Source organism: Magnolia sinica, chromosome 13 (genome assembly GCF_029962835.1).
Source record: "Magnolia sinica isolate HGM2019 chromosome 13, MsV1, whole genome shotgun sequence".
In the NCBI taxonomy this organism is placed as follows: domain Eukaryota; kingdom Viridiplantae; phylum Streptophyta; class Magnoliopsida; order Magnoliales; family Magnoliaceae; genus Magnolia; species Magnolia sinica.
The window spans coordinates 23,601,425-23,614,183 of NC_080585.1; the positions used below are offsets into that span (position 1 = coordinate 23,601,425).

A 12,759-nucleotide genomic window follows, 5' to 3' on the forward strand; every position below is an offset into this window, starting at 1 on the left:
CAATTATGAAAAGAAATAAAAATCTCATAGGTTAAAAGTATCAATTACAATACAAGTATCACATTCCTCAACATTAGATACAAAGAAAACATGACAAAAGTAATAAAAAAATAAAATAGTAAAAAAATACATTGTAGCTTACACTACGCGCTATGTAGCTCGCTACGACCCCTGTAGCATATGTTACATGGGATTTACGCTATTTAGGACGCTACGTAGTGCTACAACTAGGTAGCTACATAGCATACGCTACCGCTACACTACGGGCGCTCTTTGAAACACTGCGTAAAATATATATTCCATAATTGTCATGCATTTAGCATGCTTTTGAACCATGATCATGACCCAATCATCCTACAATTTCCAATTCATTTAAGAATACTATGATATGAGGGAGTAAACTTATGCATCCCACCATCGTAATTGAAACGACTTGTATTCTCATGCTGAACCAGATAGTGTTACCATAAGAGTGACAAGAGTAATCTGATACCTTAGACACTACCATGAGCGAGAAGTCTCACATCCACACAAGTGGATCTAAAGTCATTTATCCGAGGTTGTTCTGAAATGAATGTCCTCTAGCATGAACTCTAAACTAGGGTGATTTCGGTATGTCATATACCTCCTCCCACTGATTGAGACATCCTGCCTCTTATTTTATCCGATGCATAAGGTGCATCAAGTTCCCTTCAAATTAGAGACAAGGAATAGTTCACTTTGTCATAAGGATGCACTAAAAGTAGATTATGACATGCCTTAACTCATCCATCCCTAAAGTGAAATGACCATGTTGGTGTCATTTGAGTAACCCTTAGAACCAACCTATGATAAGGAGAAAGATATACCAGTAATGCAACCCTCCATTGCATCCAATGTGATTAACATCTGAGCTCCTTATCCTCATGATCAAAACAAGACAAACATGCTATTCAACCATGCCATACTTTTTCAATGATTATTATGATATGTGGGAATGGGTCTCTTTAATGATTCATAGAGCATCAAAACATAATTTAACTAGAGCTTCTGCCATGATAGGGCATAGCTCCACATCACCACCATCTAGCATATGAGTAGCGACAACCATCCTTCCCATGGATCATGATATGTATGGTGATTAAATCATGATTAATAAGATGAGCATTTACATGTAATTCCATCATCTCAAACATCCATATGAGGCACCAATGCAGGTCTTTCATTATACCTTAGGACGTTTGTTCTTGGATATCTTGAGATGGAATTATGTGATGATGCATCGCTCCTCTCTAAGATCTATAGATGGATGGACTATCAGGATCAATCCCTAATGCAGGACGCATCTTAGAGAGAATGATTCAACTACCATCACATCAACACCATGAATCACAAATATCATAAGACAGGAAGCAAAGTCTCCAACACAAAGCCACATGGAGGAATAAAGCATTAACCAATATCATAGCTAATTCAACTGGTTCAACGTCGAACAATTAAAAGAATAAAGTTCAAGACCCATAAAAGAATCAAGTTGAAGACCCAAAACATCCTCTAACAGCTTTTATTGGTTCCTATGCTACACGCTTCATCAGAACAGCATCCTCAAGTGCTTTTTTCTCACTTTTCTTGTCCACTATGACCTTCATTAACACATGAATATAGCAGGTGTCAGAAACCAATCATTCAAGCATGATGGCCAAGTTTACATAGGACAAGTAAACAAGAAGAACTAAAATGGTCTACTTGCTTACCAACACTTATTGAGTGCAAAACACTCACTCTTGAGATGAACACATTTCCTACCATGCCAACAATCATCCTTATCTTTCTTGTTATTCCCCCTTAATTTCTCCTTATCTTCTGCGAATTACCTCCTTGGCTCTTCAGGTTATGTGACCAGTTATCCTTTTGCCCACCCCTCTTATGCTTTCTGAAATTGGGCTTATTGCCAAAGGACCCCTCGGTCAAATGAGTGACACGCAGTTTCTCAATCTTGTTGTGGGCCTCATAGAGCCCCAACTGGATTTTCAATTCCATCTTTGAATATTTAATCCTGTTTTGTTATAGTTATCCACGAACCTATTTTACATGGGAGTGAATGATGTGAGAACCGCGTTCACTATTGTGACTTCTTCTTTAGCAGCTCCTATAAAATTCAGGTCATTGCAATCTTGAATATCTTTAGGACATGATCTCTTATAGAAGCACCAACTTCTAGTATTATATTGTACAACTTTCTTCTCAAAACTTGAAACTGGGCAGCAATTGCGGAATTGAATGTAACCCTTTTGAATGAAGAAAGATGTCCTTTACATTGATCACGCTCCGCCATTGATTGCAGAGAACATCAGAGATAGAAGCTAGTATGTTCACGTTGGCTACCTTATTGTCCTTCTCCCATGTAGAATAGTTTGAAGAGATAACCAAGGTCCTCATCATCTCCACTAGGAGAAGCAGGGGTGGCTCGTGAATTACGTATAACACTCACTCTAAGGTGAGTTTAAGTTCCATCTTTTGAGACCAATTTAAAATTTTCTTTCCCACTATCTTCTCAAAGGTAATGATCTCAGATAATCATATTTAACTTTTGACATTTTTCATTGCATGACCAAATCACTGCCATAAGCTAATGTATGTGGGTGCAGAGCATACATTTTAGGCACACATACACTAAGCCTGTCAATTTGTAACCCAAACAACTTCCACCACATGGAGCAATCAAGGATAATCATATCAAGTTATGTGAAGGATACTAGACAAGACATGAGTAAGCAAGATGGTCTTTCCTCCAAAGGACAGAAGCTTTGATTTCCAGCCCACTACCTAACAAAAAATATTCTCAATCAAAGGATTAGAATAAGCAATTTTTGGACGCCCAAGATAAAGAGGAGCTCCTGAATACCTGACAGGAAATCTTTTCTGACAAATCTCAATAGATATCGAAATAAAAGAAGGGGGAAGAGGAGACCTCTGAGGCAAAGAAACAACTTGTTGAGTTAGTAATTTTCTGGCTAGAAACACTTCCGTACTGAGACAGGAAAGAACAGATTTTCTGTATAGATTGAACGGACCATTGGCAAAAAATCATAGCATCATCGTGAGCTTGTTGGCCGCACTCTTGGAGGGATTGTCATCCCTTATTTCAGAGACTTACGGAAGTTCTCAACTAGACTATCCCAACTATCAGCTCTTCTGATATTTGTCTATTTGTCCAAATTCTCTATGCCCATTTACATCAAATTGAAATTGTACCTGTCCAATTCACAAAGAGCTCTCTGTTACTGTTGGAAATAATAAGAGAAGGACGGATTTGTTAGGAAGTTTGTGTAAAATATTCTTGGAAACAAGTTAGATTCCTCATCAAGCCCTCCTCAAGAACACACCCAAATGCCTATGCACAATTTTTCTCTGTTTTCCCATTATGAATGTAAAAATAGAAGAAATGATTGGTGAACTCTTAAATGTCCTTATGCACATTCTATTAATGGCTCTAACCAAAAAAAAAAAAAAAACCAATGCGAAATTACACATTCTGACTACATTTGTTTTCTTCCCAATGTTGTTTCCAAAGAAGATATCACACCACCAGTTTCCCGTTATGATCAGTTGAAAGATCTCACACCACCAGTTTCCCATTACGATCAGTTCAAAGATCTCGCTCAATTCAGGACCCCGCTTGATCTGGGTAAACCTGCAAAAGAAAAAAAGAAGAAGGAATTATTCACCAACAGACCTGACACTTAATACATGCATGCATATAGGCAGTAAATCACCCAAATTAAAATGAAAGGAAATGTAGCTGTCTTGCCTGAGAATGCCTCTCATCGTTGAAGCTCGAAGATCTAAGCTTAATCTCCCCTCTGCTGGTTGTGAGTTCATCCAATATCTCAGCATCACAGACTTCCACACTCCCATCACCGTCCAACTGAATCGATTCCCTCTCCTGTGAACACAGTGACAGTTGCAAACTCGTTACAGTACGCACTAGAGTATCAACTAAGAGAATGACCCCAACAAAGGACCCAATGATTGTCTTGGATCTTAAACCATGAATGTTCACACCCCTCTCGATGACATTGTTCAATCTAAGTAAAAGCAAACATTTACCTTGAATGCATCAGATTGGCTATCCCCGAGCTTTGAGCAAAGATAAAATCTATATGCGAACTCTTTTTTTTTTTTGGTAAACCAACATAGAAATGACTCTCTTATTACTTACCCAGGGCAAAAGCCCAAAAGAGATACAAACAGAAGAAATGTGCCAACTCATCTTGGTTCCAGTAGAGTCGAGTACAACTCACTGAGTCAATTTTTCAGACAATTTAGTCAAATTGAACTTGAACTGAGGTTGGAATAGGTCGCCAATGACTCATCTCAGCTCATCACTTTCTAGGACAAAAACAGATGATGGTAATTTCACAGGTTGATTGTTCCGAGTAACACTTTAGTTGCATTTGGATGCACACATAAATTGAATTGTGAATGTTTGACTTAACCAAAGAGAAAATGACAGAAACCAATGGCATTGCCTGTTATTCATAACAAGGCAGTAGCTCTCAAATTGTAGATGGTCCTATTTCGAGACCAACTTAGAAGGTAATTGCAATTTGGATCCCATGCCGTCAATGTGAATGATGGAGAAGGAGATACATTTTGGTTCTTTCCACTTTATTAGGGGTGCGTTTGCTTGCACCAAATATCATGAAATTTCATGATTCATAATTCAAATTTGGTGCAAATTTCGTGATATTTCATGAAATTTATTGGAGACAACCACAGCATAGACTAACAATCGTGACCCAATTTGTTCATGCATCCACATCCTTAGAGTTATCCTGTGCGATGACTTTCAGTCATTCCATGGAAGTGACAACATAATTTAAGAAGTTGATGGCATTTTAGACTCTGTAGATCCATGCTTCGTGTAATCCTTACATGCCAAATTCTGGTTAAAAGGACAGCTATACTATGATTATCATCAGTAGAAAAACAGTGTCAGAATTCTTGCCTCCTTACTATACAATCAAATTATCTACTCGATAGCGCACATACCTTGCGTGATAAGCTACGACTGTGACGTGGGGTCCCTGTGATTTCCTCGTACTCGGCTGCATCCAGTTCCCGCAAATGAAATGGTTGGAACAACTTGGGGAGGATATGCTGTCTTATGGATATGAGCAGGAAGAATGGTAAAGGGAAAAGAATCCCTGCTATTGGTATCCATGTCACCCCGAAACAGACCAGCAGATATACGAACTGGAAGAGAGTAAAGAAGGCGATGTACTTGTACGGTACTGCTTCCACAAAGGAAGCATGGGCCCCTTCCAGAACCCTGAACACACCATACATACAGTCCCAGAAATTATCAGTAGATTTCCCTACCTTACAATTGACTGAATACATGCAATTTGATGGAAAATATGGCACTCGGGTGACCAGTCCGACTTAGTTCTGAGTCAATTGACTGAATACAAGCAATTTGATGGAAAAATGTTCGCTTGACTCAATAAACTGTACGTGTGGGGACTTCTTTTTATTATCCAGATCATAAGGATGGAAGACACCTTGTAAATCTCCCTCATTTGATGATCCTGACCCTGTGTCTGTAATTGTCCATTTTCCTTAGATGGCTAGGATCATCTGATAGGGAAGATATTAGACATGATATATCCCTTGGTGAGGCCCACTTACCAAAATGTATTCCACCACTACAATTATTAGTTCCAACAAGAACAGAAACACATTTTCTCTTGACCCAGCATCATATGCTACCTCCTCATCCGATTGTTTTGTGTTTGGGTATACCCCGAATCGCGAGCAGATGGACACTTCAGTGAAACAGAGGGTTATCAATTACACTGCAGTTTGGGCAGTTTGAATTCATAGAACTCCACTATGCAGGATCCCATTTTTCCGCCTATTCCTCCACAAATCAATGCTTGGAACCTTTCAGGTCAGATCTGAAATGTAGCTCACATTGATTTGGGAGGAAAAGCATCCCGCACTTCTTGGAAAAATTGGGACATCCAAATGGCAGACTAATTTAGACGACTCACTGTAAGAAATCTTACTTGTATCGTCGTCCAGGAGTGACGAAGAGTAGCAATATCCTTTCCCAGAACTGATTCCCAGGGAGACTGTCGATGGCCATGTAGGCAAAGTAACCCCAAAGCACTGACGTTGGAATCCTCTTGATGACAGGCATGGCGCCGAGGCTAGCACCCACCAGTAGGGACTGCAACAGGTTGCTCAGCCTCTGCTCGTTAACCCGTACAGGCAAATAGGCATCTATGTGCTTCTCAGGATCAAATGCATCCTTTGCACCCTCTCCACCACTCCCAATGACTGCGTCCTTCAAGTCCTTCAGCTCTTTCACTACTGAGTTTGTCTACATAACAGAATGGATACTAGTTACAAAAGGCCACGGATAGCCTATTTTAGAGCATATAAGAAAAGGGTCTGGTTTCCATGCCATGAATATTATAAAACAATAATAAGGCAATTAAGACCTATTTGGGATTACCAACAGATCGGGATTGGTTACGCATTTTGAGTATAACCCCATCTATTAAATGTTTGGGGCAGAGCAGAAAGTGAAGCCACAACTAAAGGTTATATCTTCCAACTTCTACTGCCCTTGGATTCCTTTCAGCTGGCCGAACACATCCCATCCATTGCAGAAAGTGGGAGCGCCCAAACGGGCCCTTGGATTCCAATCTTGGTCACATGGAATTTTCTAATTTCTTTGGTAATACTTAAAATTTAGTGTGACGGGCATTGGTAATCTTTGCATAGTAAAGGGTAAATTGACAGTGACTGGAAAACATGGCTGTGATCTTGAATTTCTGTAATTTTCTTAAATATGCAGAAATCAGAAGCATTCAGATGTATTATTAGTACTAGTTCTTTCATGAGCAGAAAACTTACAGCAGGGCTTTTGTCCATTTCTATGAACACTGCTTGCATCTTGCCATAGATTTCCGAGATGCTGTCTTGCTGTTTTATGCCTTCCTTTGCAGTCTTTACCATCTTCTTGCGAATTAGCTGCACATGGCCAATATCCAATTACATCAGCAAAAAACTACATCAGTCTTTTAATCAAAAATGCAGCAGCAAAATCCTTGGAAATCCTTCAGTTAACCTGTCTCTCTAAAACAGCAAGGCTTTTGGTGTGCATGGGGGATTGTGGGAGGACCCCATTGGAAGGAGGAATTCCAAGCAAACCACAAAGCAAAACCTGAAATCACGATTTTGAAAGAACTGAGCAATTGATAAAATAATGACAGGAATTTACATAAATGAATGGGCAATATTCAAAACCAGACATATACCATGAACCCAAGCAACAAAATGTCATAATGATAAGCGGACGGGTTTTTCAGATTGAACTCCTTCTGCTGGGCCAGCTGTGAAGCTACGCTGTGATCGAAAAAGTAAAGGCCCGCAACCATCACAGCCGGTATTATGGCAGCAAAGATGTAAACCGGCGGAACTTGCATCAGATCCTACAGTTTCAGCACATGAAGCAAACAATTTAGTAAAATAGCAACAATTGCTTGCATAGAAGCACATTTTCTACAAGAATATGAAGTTGCGTTGGTTGGTCAAGAGTAAAAACACAAAGATTTGTAATTATAAGACAGGCCAAGGAAAGGAAAAAAAAAAAACATAATTTTTTTCTGGTCTAGTTTAGCTGAAAAATGATAATCGGATTGGTAAGGTCCATTCTATCATTCGTGGGGGCCCACCATTTGGTGATCCAGACCTCATTCAGTTGGCTGAACATATGGCATGAGAGATACCACCCCACACCCCAAATCAGATTGATCCTAACGGTTCAACAAATTCCCCATTAACTATGGACCATTGTCAGTGATTGTCCATTTTCAAGGGAATGGATTGCTAGGATCACATGATAGGAGAGATATTACAGCATGGCCCATCTTATGATGGGGAACACCCAAGAAACTGCTTACAGGACCAAAATAATGACCCCCACCTCTGCAATTACTGGATTGGATGAGAACATGCTGATTCTTCCAGTCAACTATCATATAACACTCCCAAGATACAACTTCCTAATTAGGACTAAAACATGAGTCATCGCGAGAAATGAGATGATATAGAGAAGGCTAATGATTTTTCAGAATCCATTTTATTACCTTGGCGACGGTCCAATGGTGCAAAGATCCAGATTCCCAAGGAAGTGGACTAAAGAGCCTTCTTGGAACTCCAGAAGGAACCTTGCTCGGTACACCGTATGATAACGCAGTCCACGCCAAGACCATCAACGGGACCCCATAGTCTGCAATGAAACTTCTCAGCCAACCTGCATTCATTGAGTTATCAGGTTCCCATACACAGGCAATCTTTCAAATGAAGATAATGCCACTAAGGTTGTTTACAAACCTGTGCCATATCGCCATGACCTTGCCCTCCTACTCTTTAGTGCTGTGAAGAGTAGGCCGAAGGAGAATATGACACCTAGCAATCCATTTGTATAAAGCCATTGGAACTGGTACGATGCAGAACTTGGATCTTCACCTTCCGGCTTGTTGAATTCGCTCACTAATCCCTGTGATTTGAATGGTTCGAAGATCAACCACACTTTTCTTCTGTTGGGGGGGCTAAATTCACAGGATGGTTGCTCACGCATGCATTTTTTAAAAGGTCTATCAAACAATCGAAACGTGCTTGACCAGAACAGGACCCAGAACGCAGTTAGGATCATCTTCCTGGCCTGATTTACAGGCTCGTACTTCTACTATTTAAAATTAAAAAATAAAAAATAAAAAAATCTTGAATTGAGAACATACCTTAATTGCTTCCTGGATGAAAAGAACTGTAATCAACATGCCAAAAAGCTCCCCTGCAACCCTTGTAAATCTACTGATGATAGCACAGGCATTGAATATTGCAAAAAGAAATAGCAGGAAAGCTGTCCAAATACAAACCCTGCAAACAATGATGTGAACAAAATCAAAATATTTCAAAATAAGAACTTCCTAAAAGCCAGATTTTAAGAAGCTGGTTGTTATTACCATCCTGCCCATGCCAGGAACAGGCGGCCCCCCAGCTGCTCCCTTCCTTTGCAGAAATTGTACAAATAAGAGTACATTATAACAGTGGGCTCCGCAACTCCTAGAATCAACATGGGCTGCCCGCCAAGTATTGCATGTATAACACCGCAGATAGCAGTCGAGACCAGAGTTTCTACGGTGCTCAAGGCTCCATCTACACACAATTTCAAATATACTCACATCATAAACTTCCCAAACTCATCCTTGGGACTAGTATTAACTCAAAATAATATATAATGAGCAAAATTCAAATTCATTGGTTCAATTTTTTCTAGTGCTGAGGCTTGTTTTTGGGTTCTTTGAAACATTTTTTCTCATGCCGAGACTTGTTTTTGGGTTCTTTGAAACACACAGCAATAACAATTTGTTAAGTGTTTTTGGGTATGGTTGGCTGTCCATTTGAAAGGTGAGGTGGGTTGGATGCTTTTCCAGTGAAACTCTTATCCTCATATTCAGGTAGGACTGAAATTGTATTGGATATTGATTTGGGCCAGATAGGAAGGCAAAACAGAATCCCACATAATGCGTTTCCAGTTCAGTACCACTCCAAATGGGAATTGGAACTGATGTTCTACTTAAGTATCAGTTCCAATTGCAATTTGGGTTACACCCAAACGCACTGTTATGAAAGGAGAACACTGACCTGTTTCGCGACTCAATTGCTCTCCAAAGGCAATAACTGGAAGTGCAGAAGCGAAGAAGATATACGTAGTCGGAGCCAATATCCTGACAATAACGAACAAGTTAACAAAATCACAAAAAATCCAATTTAAAAACAAGTTAACAAAATCACAAAAAATCCAATTTAAAAACAAAGTGAAAAGGAAAAAAGAAAATCAAGATTTTTTTTTTTTTTTGGAATATACCCGAAGCCTGAACGCAGTCCGCCAATCCAATCTTGCTTATAGCACAGTGCTCTCCCTTTGACATCCTTGATGATCCCTCTGAATGGATATTTAAAATGGTCCATTGCTGAATACAAGAAATTGAAAATATCAGCCATGGTAGTGTTAAATTCATAGGAAAAGAAAGTGCAAACAGAGTTTTCTAATGAAATCAAAACAACCCGTCACATGTTGAAAGTCCTCGCCAGTGAAAGATACTTTCAGAGATACTTGAGAATTTCAAATACAAACCACCAAAATAAGAAAAGCAGTTTCACTAAATTCATTTTGCAGATTAAAAAAATGAATGAACCTAAATTCAATTTTCTCAAGATTTTAAGCTGCAAATTTCGAAAAATCATGAAACCATGCTTAAGTGGATGAAACAGTTCTTTCTTTCCATTACAACAGTAACAGCAAAATCCCCAGTTCACAAATCTTGGAAATTCTACTAAGGATATAACTTCCAAAATCACAAATCATTTTTCTCTACTTGTGGAAAAATGGACATAGACCATACTCAACAAACAACTATATCTAAATTCTTTTCTCTTTTTTTAAATATTGGATTACTCAAAGCATCGCAAGACAGATTCTTGAAAATTCAGTAACCTTTATTCTCATGAAATCAAAAAAAGAAAAAAAAAAAATTGCAAAAAGAGATATATAATGATGCTAATGAAAAAAAGAAAAGAAAAACAGGAAACAAAATTCAATCTCATAGCTTCAAAGAATTCAACAAAGATTCCTTCGTCCGCAGCCCCCCAAAAAAAATCGTTACTTGCAAGAAAAACAGAGAGATCATCTTCCGGATTCTTCAAGAGTAAAAGGAACGATAAATGAAAAATCCTCAAATAAAAAAAAAATCAAGCAACACAAAAATTCAAATAACTAAATAAGAACATGAAGAACTATAACGAAGAACACGTCTTCTACATCAAATTCATATTAATCTAACCACTAATAAAACGTCGGTGAAAATAAAACCATTTGAAGATTCCAGGCACGAAAAATTTCGAAAACAGAACAGAAAATTGTCGTGATGAAATTTACAAAAATTTCAAAAAGAAATCAGAATTAGAGAAGATGAGGACCTGGTTCTTCGACACCGAGACGACGGAGACCGTGCCTGTCGGAAAGAAAGGAGAAGCGAGAGTTCTTTAGGTCAGACTACCATTTCATTGCATGAAGAAGAAATGAAAAGAGAAGGTATTTAGATTTCGAGTTTTTTGTTTTGGACAGAACTGTAGAAAAATGGCCTAGTGTGTTAGATCTCAATCTCTTTTCCCGCCGGAAAATCAGGAAGAATCTATTTCTCTCGCTTTTCTCTTCTCTTCTCTTCTCTTCTCTTCTCTTCTCGCGCTCTCTCTCTCTCTCTCTCTCTCTCTCTCTCTCTCTCTCTGTGCTTTGTGTGTTTTTTTCCGCTTCAACTCTCTCTCTCTCTCTCTCTCTGTGCTTTGTGTGTTTTTTTCCGCTTCAACTCTCTCTCTCTCTGTCTCTCTCTCTCTGTGCTTTGTGTGTTTTTTTCCTGTTGAAGCGGGAGAGAAGAGAGTCCATTTAAAAGCTGGAAGCGGTTTGGCTAGTGACGCTGACAGGAGCCAGGTGGTTAGTGGTCGGTGTCATGCGGACCCCAACACGATGTATGTGTTTTATCCCCGCCGTCCATACATTTTGAAAGATAATTTTAGATGTTGCAATTAGTATGAGGTAGATATAAATCTCAGGTGGACCACACCATGGGAAAACAGCTGTGATTGAATGTCTACCATTAAAAATCTCCAAGGGCTCACTGTAATGGTTATTTGACATCTAACCTGTTTATTAGGTCATACAGACTTGGATGAAGGGAAAAATATATATCAGCTTGATCCAAAACTTCGGGGTCCCCCAATAAGTTTTTAATGGTGGTCATTCAATCAACACCGTGCGGTCCACTTGAGATTTGGATAAACCTAATTTTTGGGCTCATGCCATAAAATGATCTGGAAGAATGGGTGGACGGAATGGATGAAATACACACATCATGATGGGCCCACAGAGCACCGACCATGGCCATTGGCTAGTGGCAGGGTGAGTAGCCGATCCGTTTCCTTCAAACCTCGCGCGAGTCGTGGTGGTCCCCGCTGGCCGATTTCACAGTACGGAAAGACCTTTGTAAGCGCGACACGTGGAGAGATGGGATTCGTTGCATCGGTTGAACGTACTGCCCGATTCTGCACGATTTTGGGTGGCCGTCGTTGTACTATCTGGACAGAACGGAACCGTCTACACGGAGCCGATCAGGTGCGGCCCTTACAGTGGGGCCCACCTTGATGTATGTATTCTATATCCACTCCATCCATCCATTTTTTCATATCAATTTAAGGCCTGATTTCAAAATTGAAGCCGATCCAAATCTCAGGTGGACCATACCATAAGAAAAAGTGGCTAATGAACATTAAAAACTTCTTATGAGTCGTAAAATATTTGTTTTCTTACCTTTAATTCCAATTTATGTGACCTTGTCAGCAGGTTGAATGGCAAATTAACATTACAAAAATATTAGTGGGTCCGAGGAAGCTTTTAAGGGATTCCCTTTATTCTTGGGCCCATGCCTCAAATGAACTGGCAAAACTAATGGACGGTGTGGATATAAAATACATATATTAAAGTGGGCCCCACATTAAGGGTCGTACTGTCATGGGTGAGGCTGGGCCGCACCTAATCTGCTCCCTGCCTACCGTCCCTATTGCAGGAAGAACGTGGGACACGCCAGCTCTACAGGCCTACCATGATATATGTGTGACAGCCACACGATTTAAAACCTTATATCA

At 39.6% G+C, this 12,759-nt stretch overlaps 1 protein-coding gene across 1 annotated transcript; it reads right to left on the minus strand.

Annotated features, from left to right (window-relative positions):
- Positions 1 to 3,273: 3,273 nt before the first annotated feature.
- LOC131223257 (boron transporter 4-like) lies at positions 3,274 to 11,308 on the minus strand. Its single transcript, XM_058218601.1, has 14 exons — positions 11,041 to 11,308; positions 9,929 to 10,034; positions 9,706 to 9,788; positions 9,024 to 9,216; positions 8,799 to 8,937; positions 8,392 to 8,557; positions 8,145 to 8,311; positions 7,314 to 7,487; positions 7,124 to 7,219; positions 6,910 to 7,026; positions 6,054 to 6,370; positions 5,035 to 5,314; positions 3,791 to 3,925; positions 3,274 to 3,673 (listed from the first exon to the last, which is right to left on the minus strand). The coding sequence occupies exons 2-14, from the start codon at positions 10,030 to 10,032 to the stop codon at positions 3,647 to 3,649; spliced, it is 1,998 nt and encodes a 665-aa protein (XP_058074584.1). The 5' UTR covers positions 10,033 to 10,034; positions 11,041 to 11,308; the 3' UTR covers positions 3,274 to 3,646.
- Between the last annotated feature and the right edge of the window lie 1,451 nt (positions 11,309 to 12,759).

What these genes read in the sequence shown, in the direction of transcription:
- LOC131223257 (XM_058218601.1), bottom strand. Translation starts at nt 10,032, where the DNA reads ATGGACCATTTTAAATATCCATTCAGAGGGATCATCAAGGATGTCAAA. An exon ending in GTCATGGCGATATGGCACAG is followed by an intron (nt 8,312 to 8,391) that starts GTTTGTAAACAA and finishes CAATGAATGCAG; the next exon opens with GTTGGCTGAGAAGTTTCATT. An exon ending in ACCATTGGACCGTCGCCAAG is followed by an intron (nt 7,488 to 8,144) that starts GTAATAAAATGG and finishes CTGAAACTGTAG; the next exon opens with GATCTGATGCAAGTTCCGCC.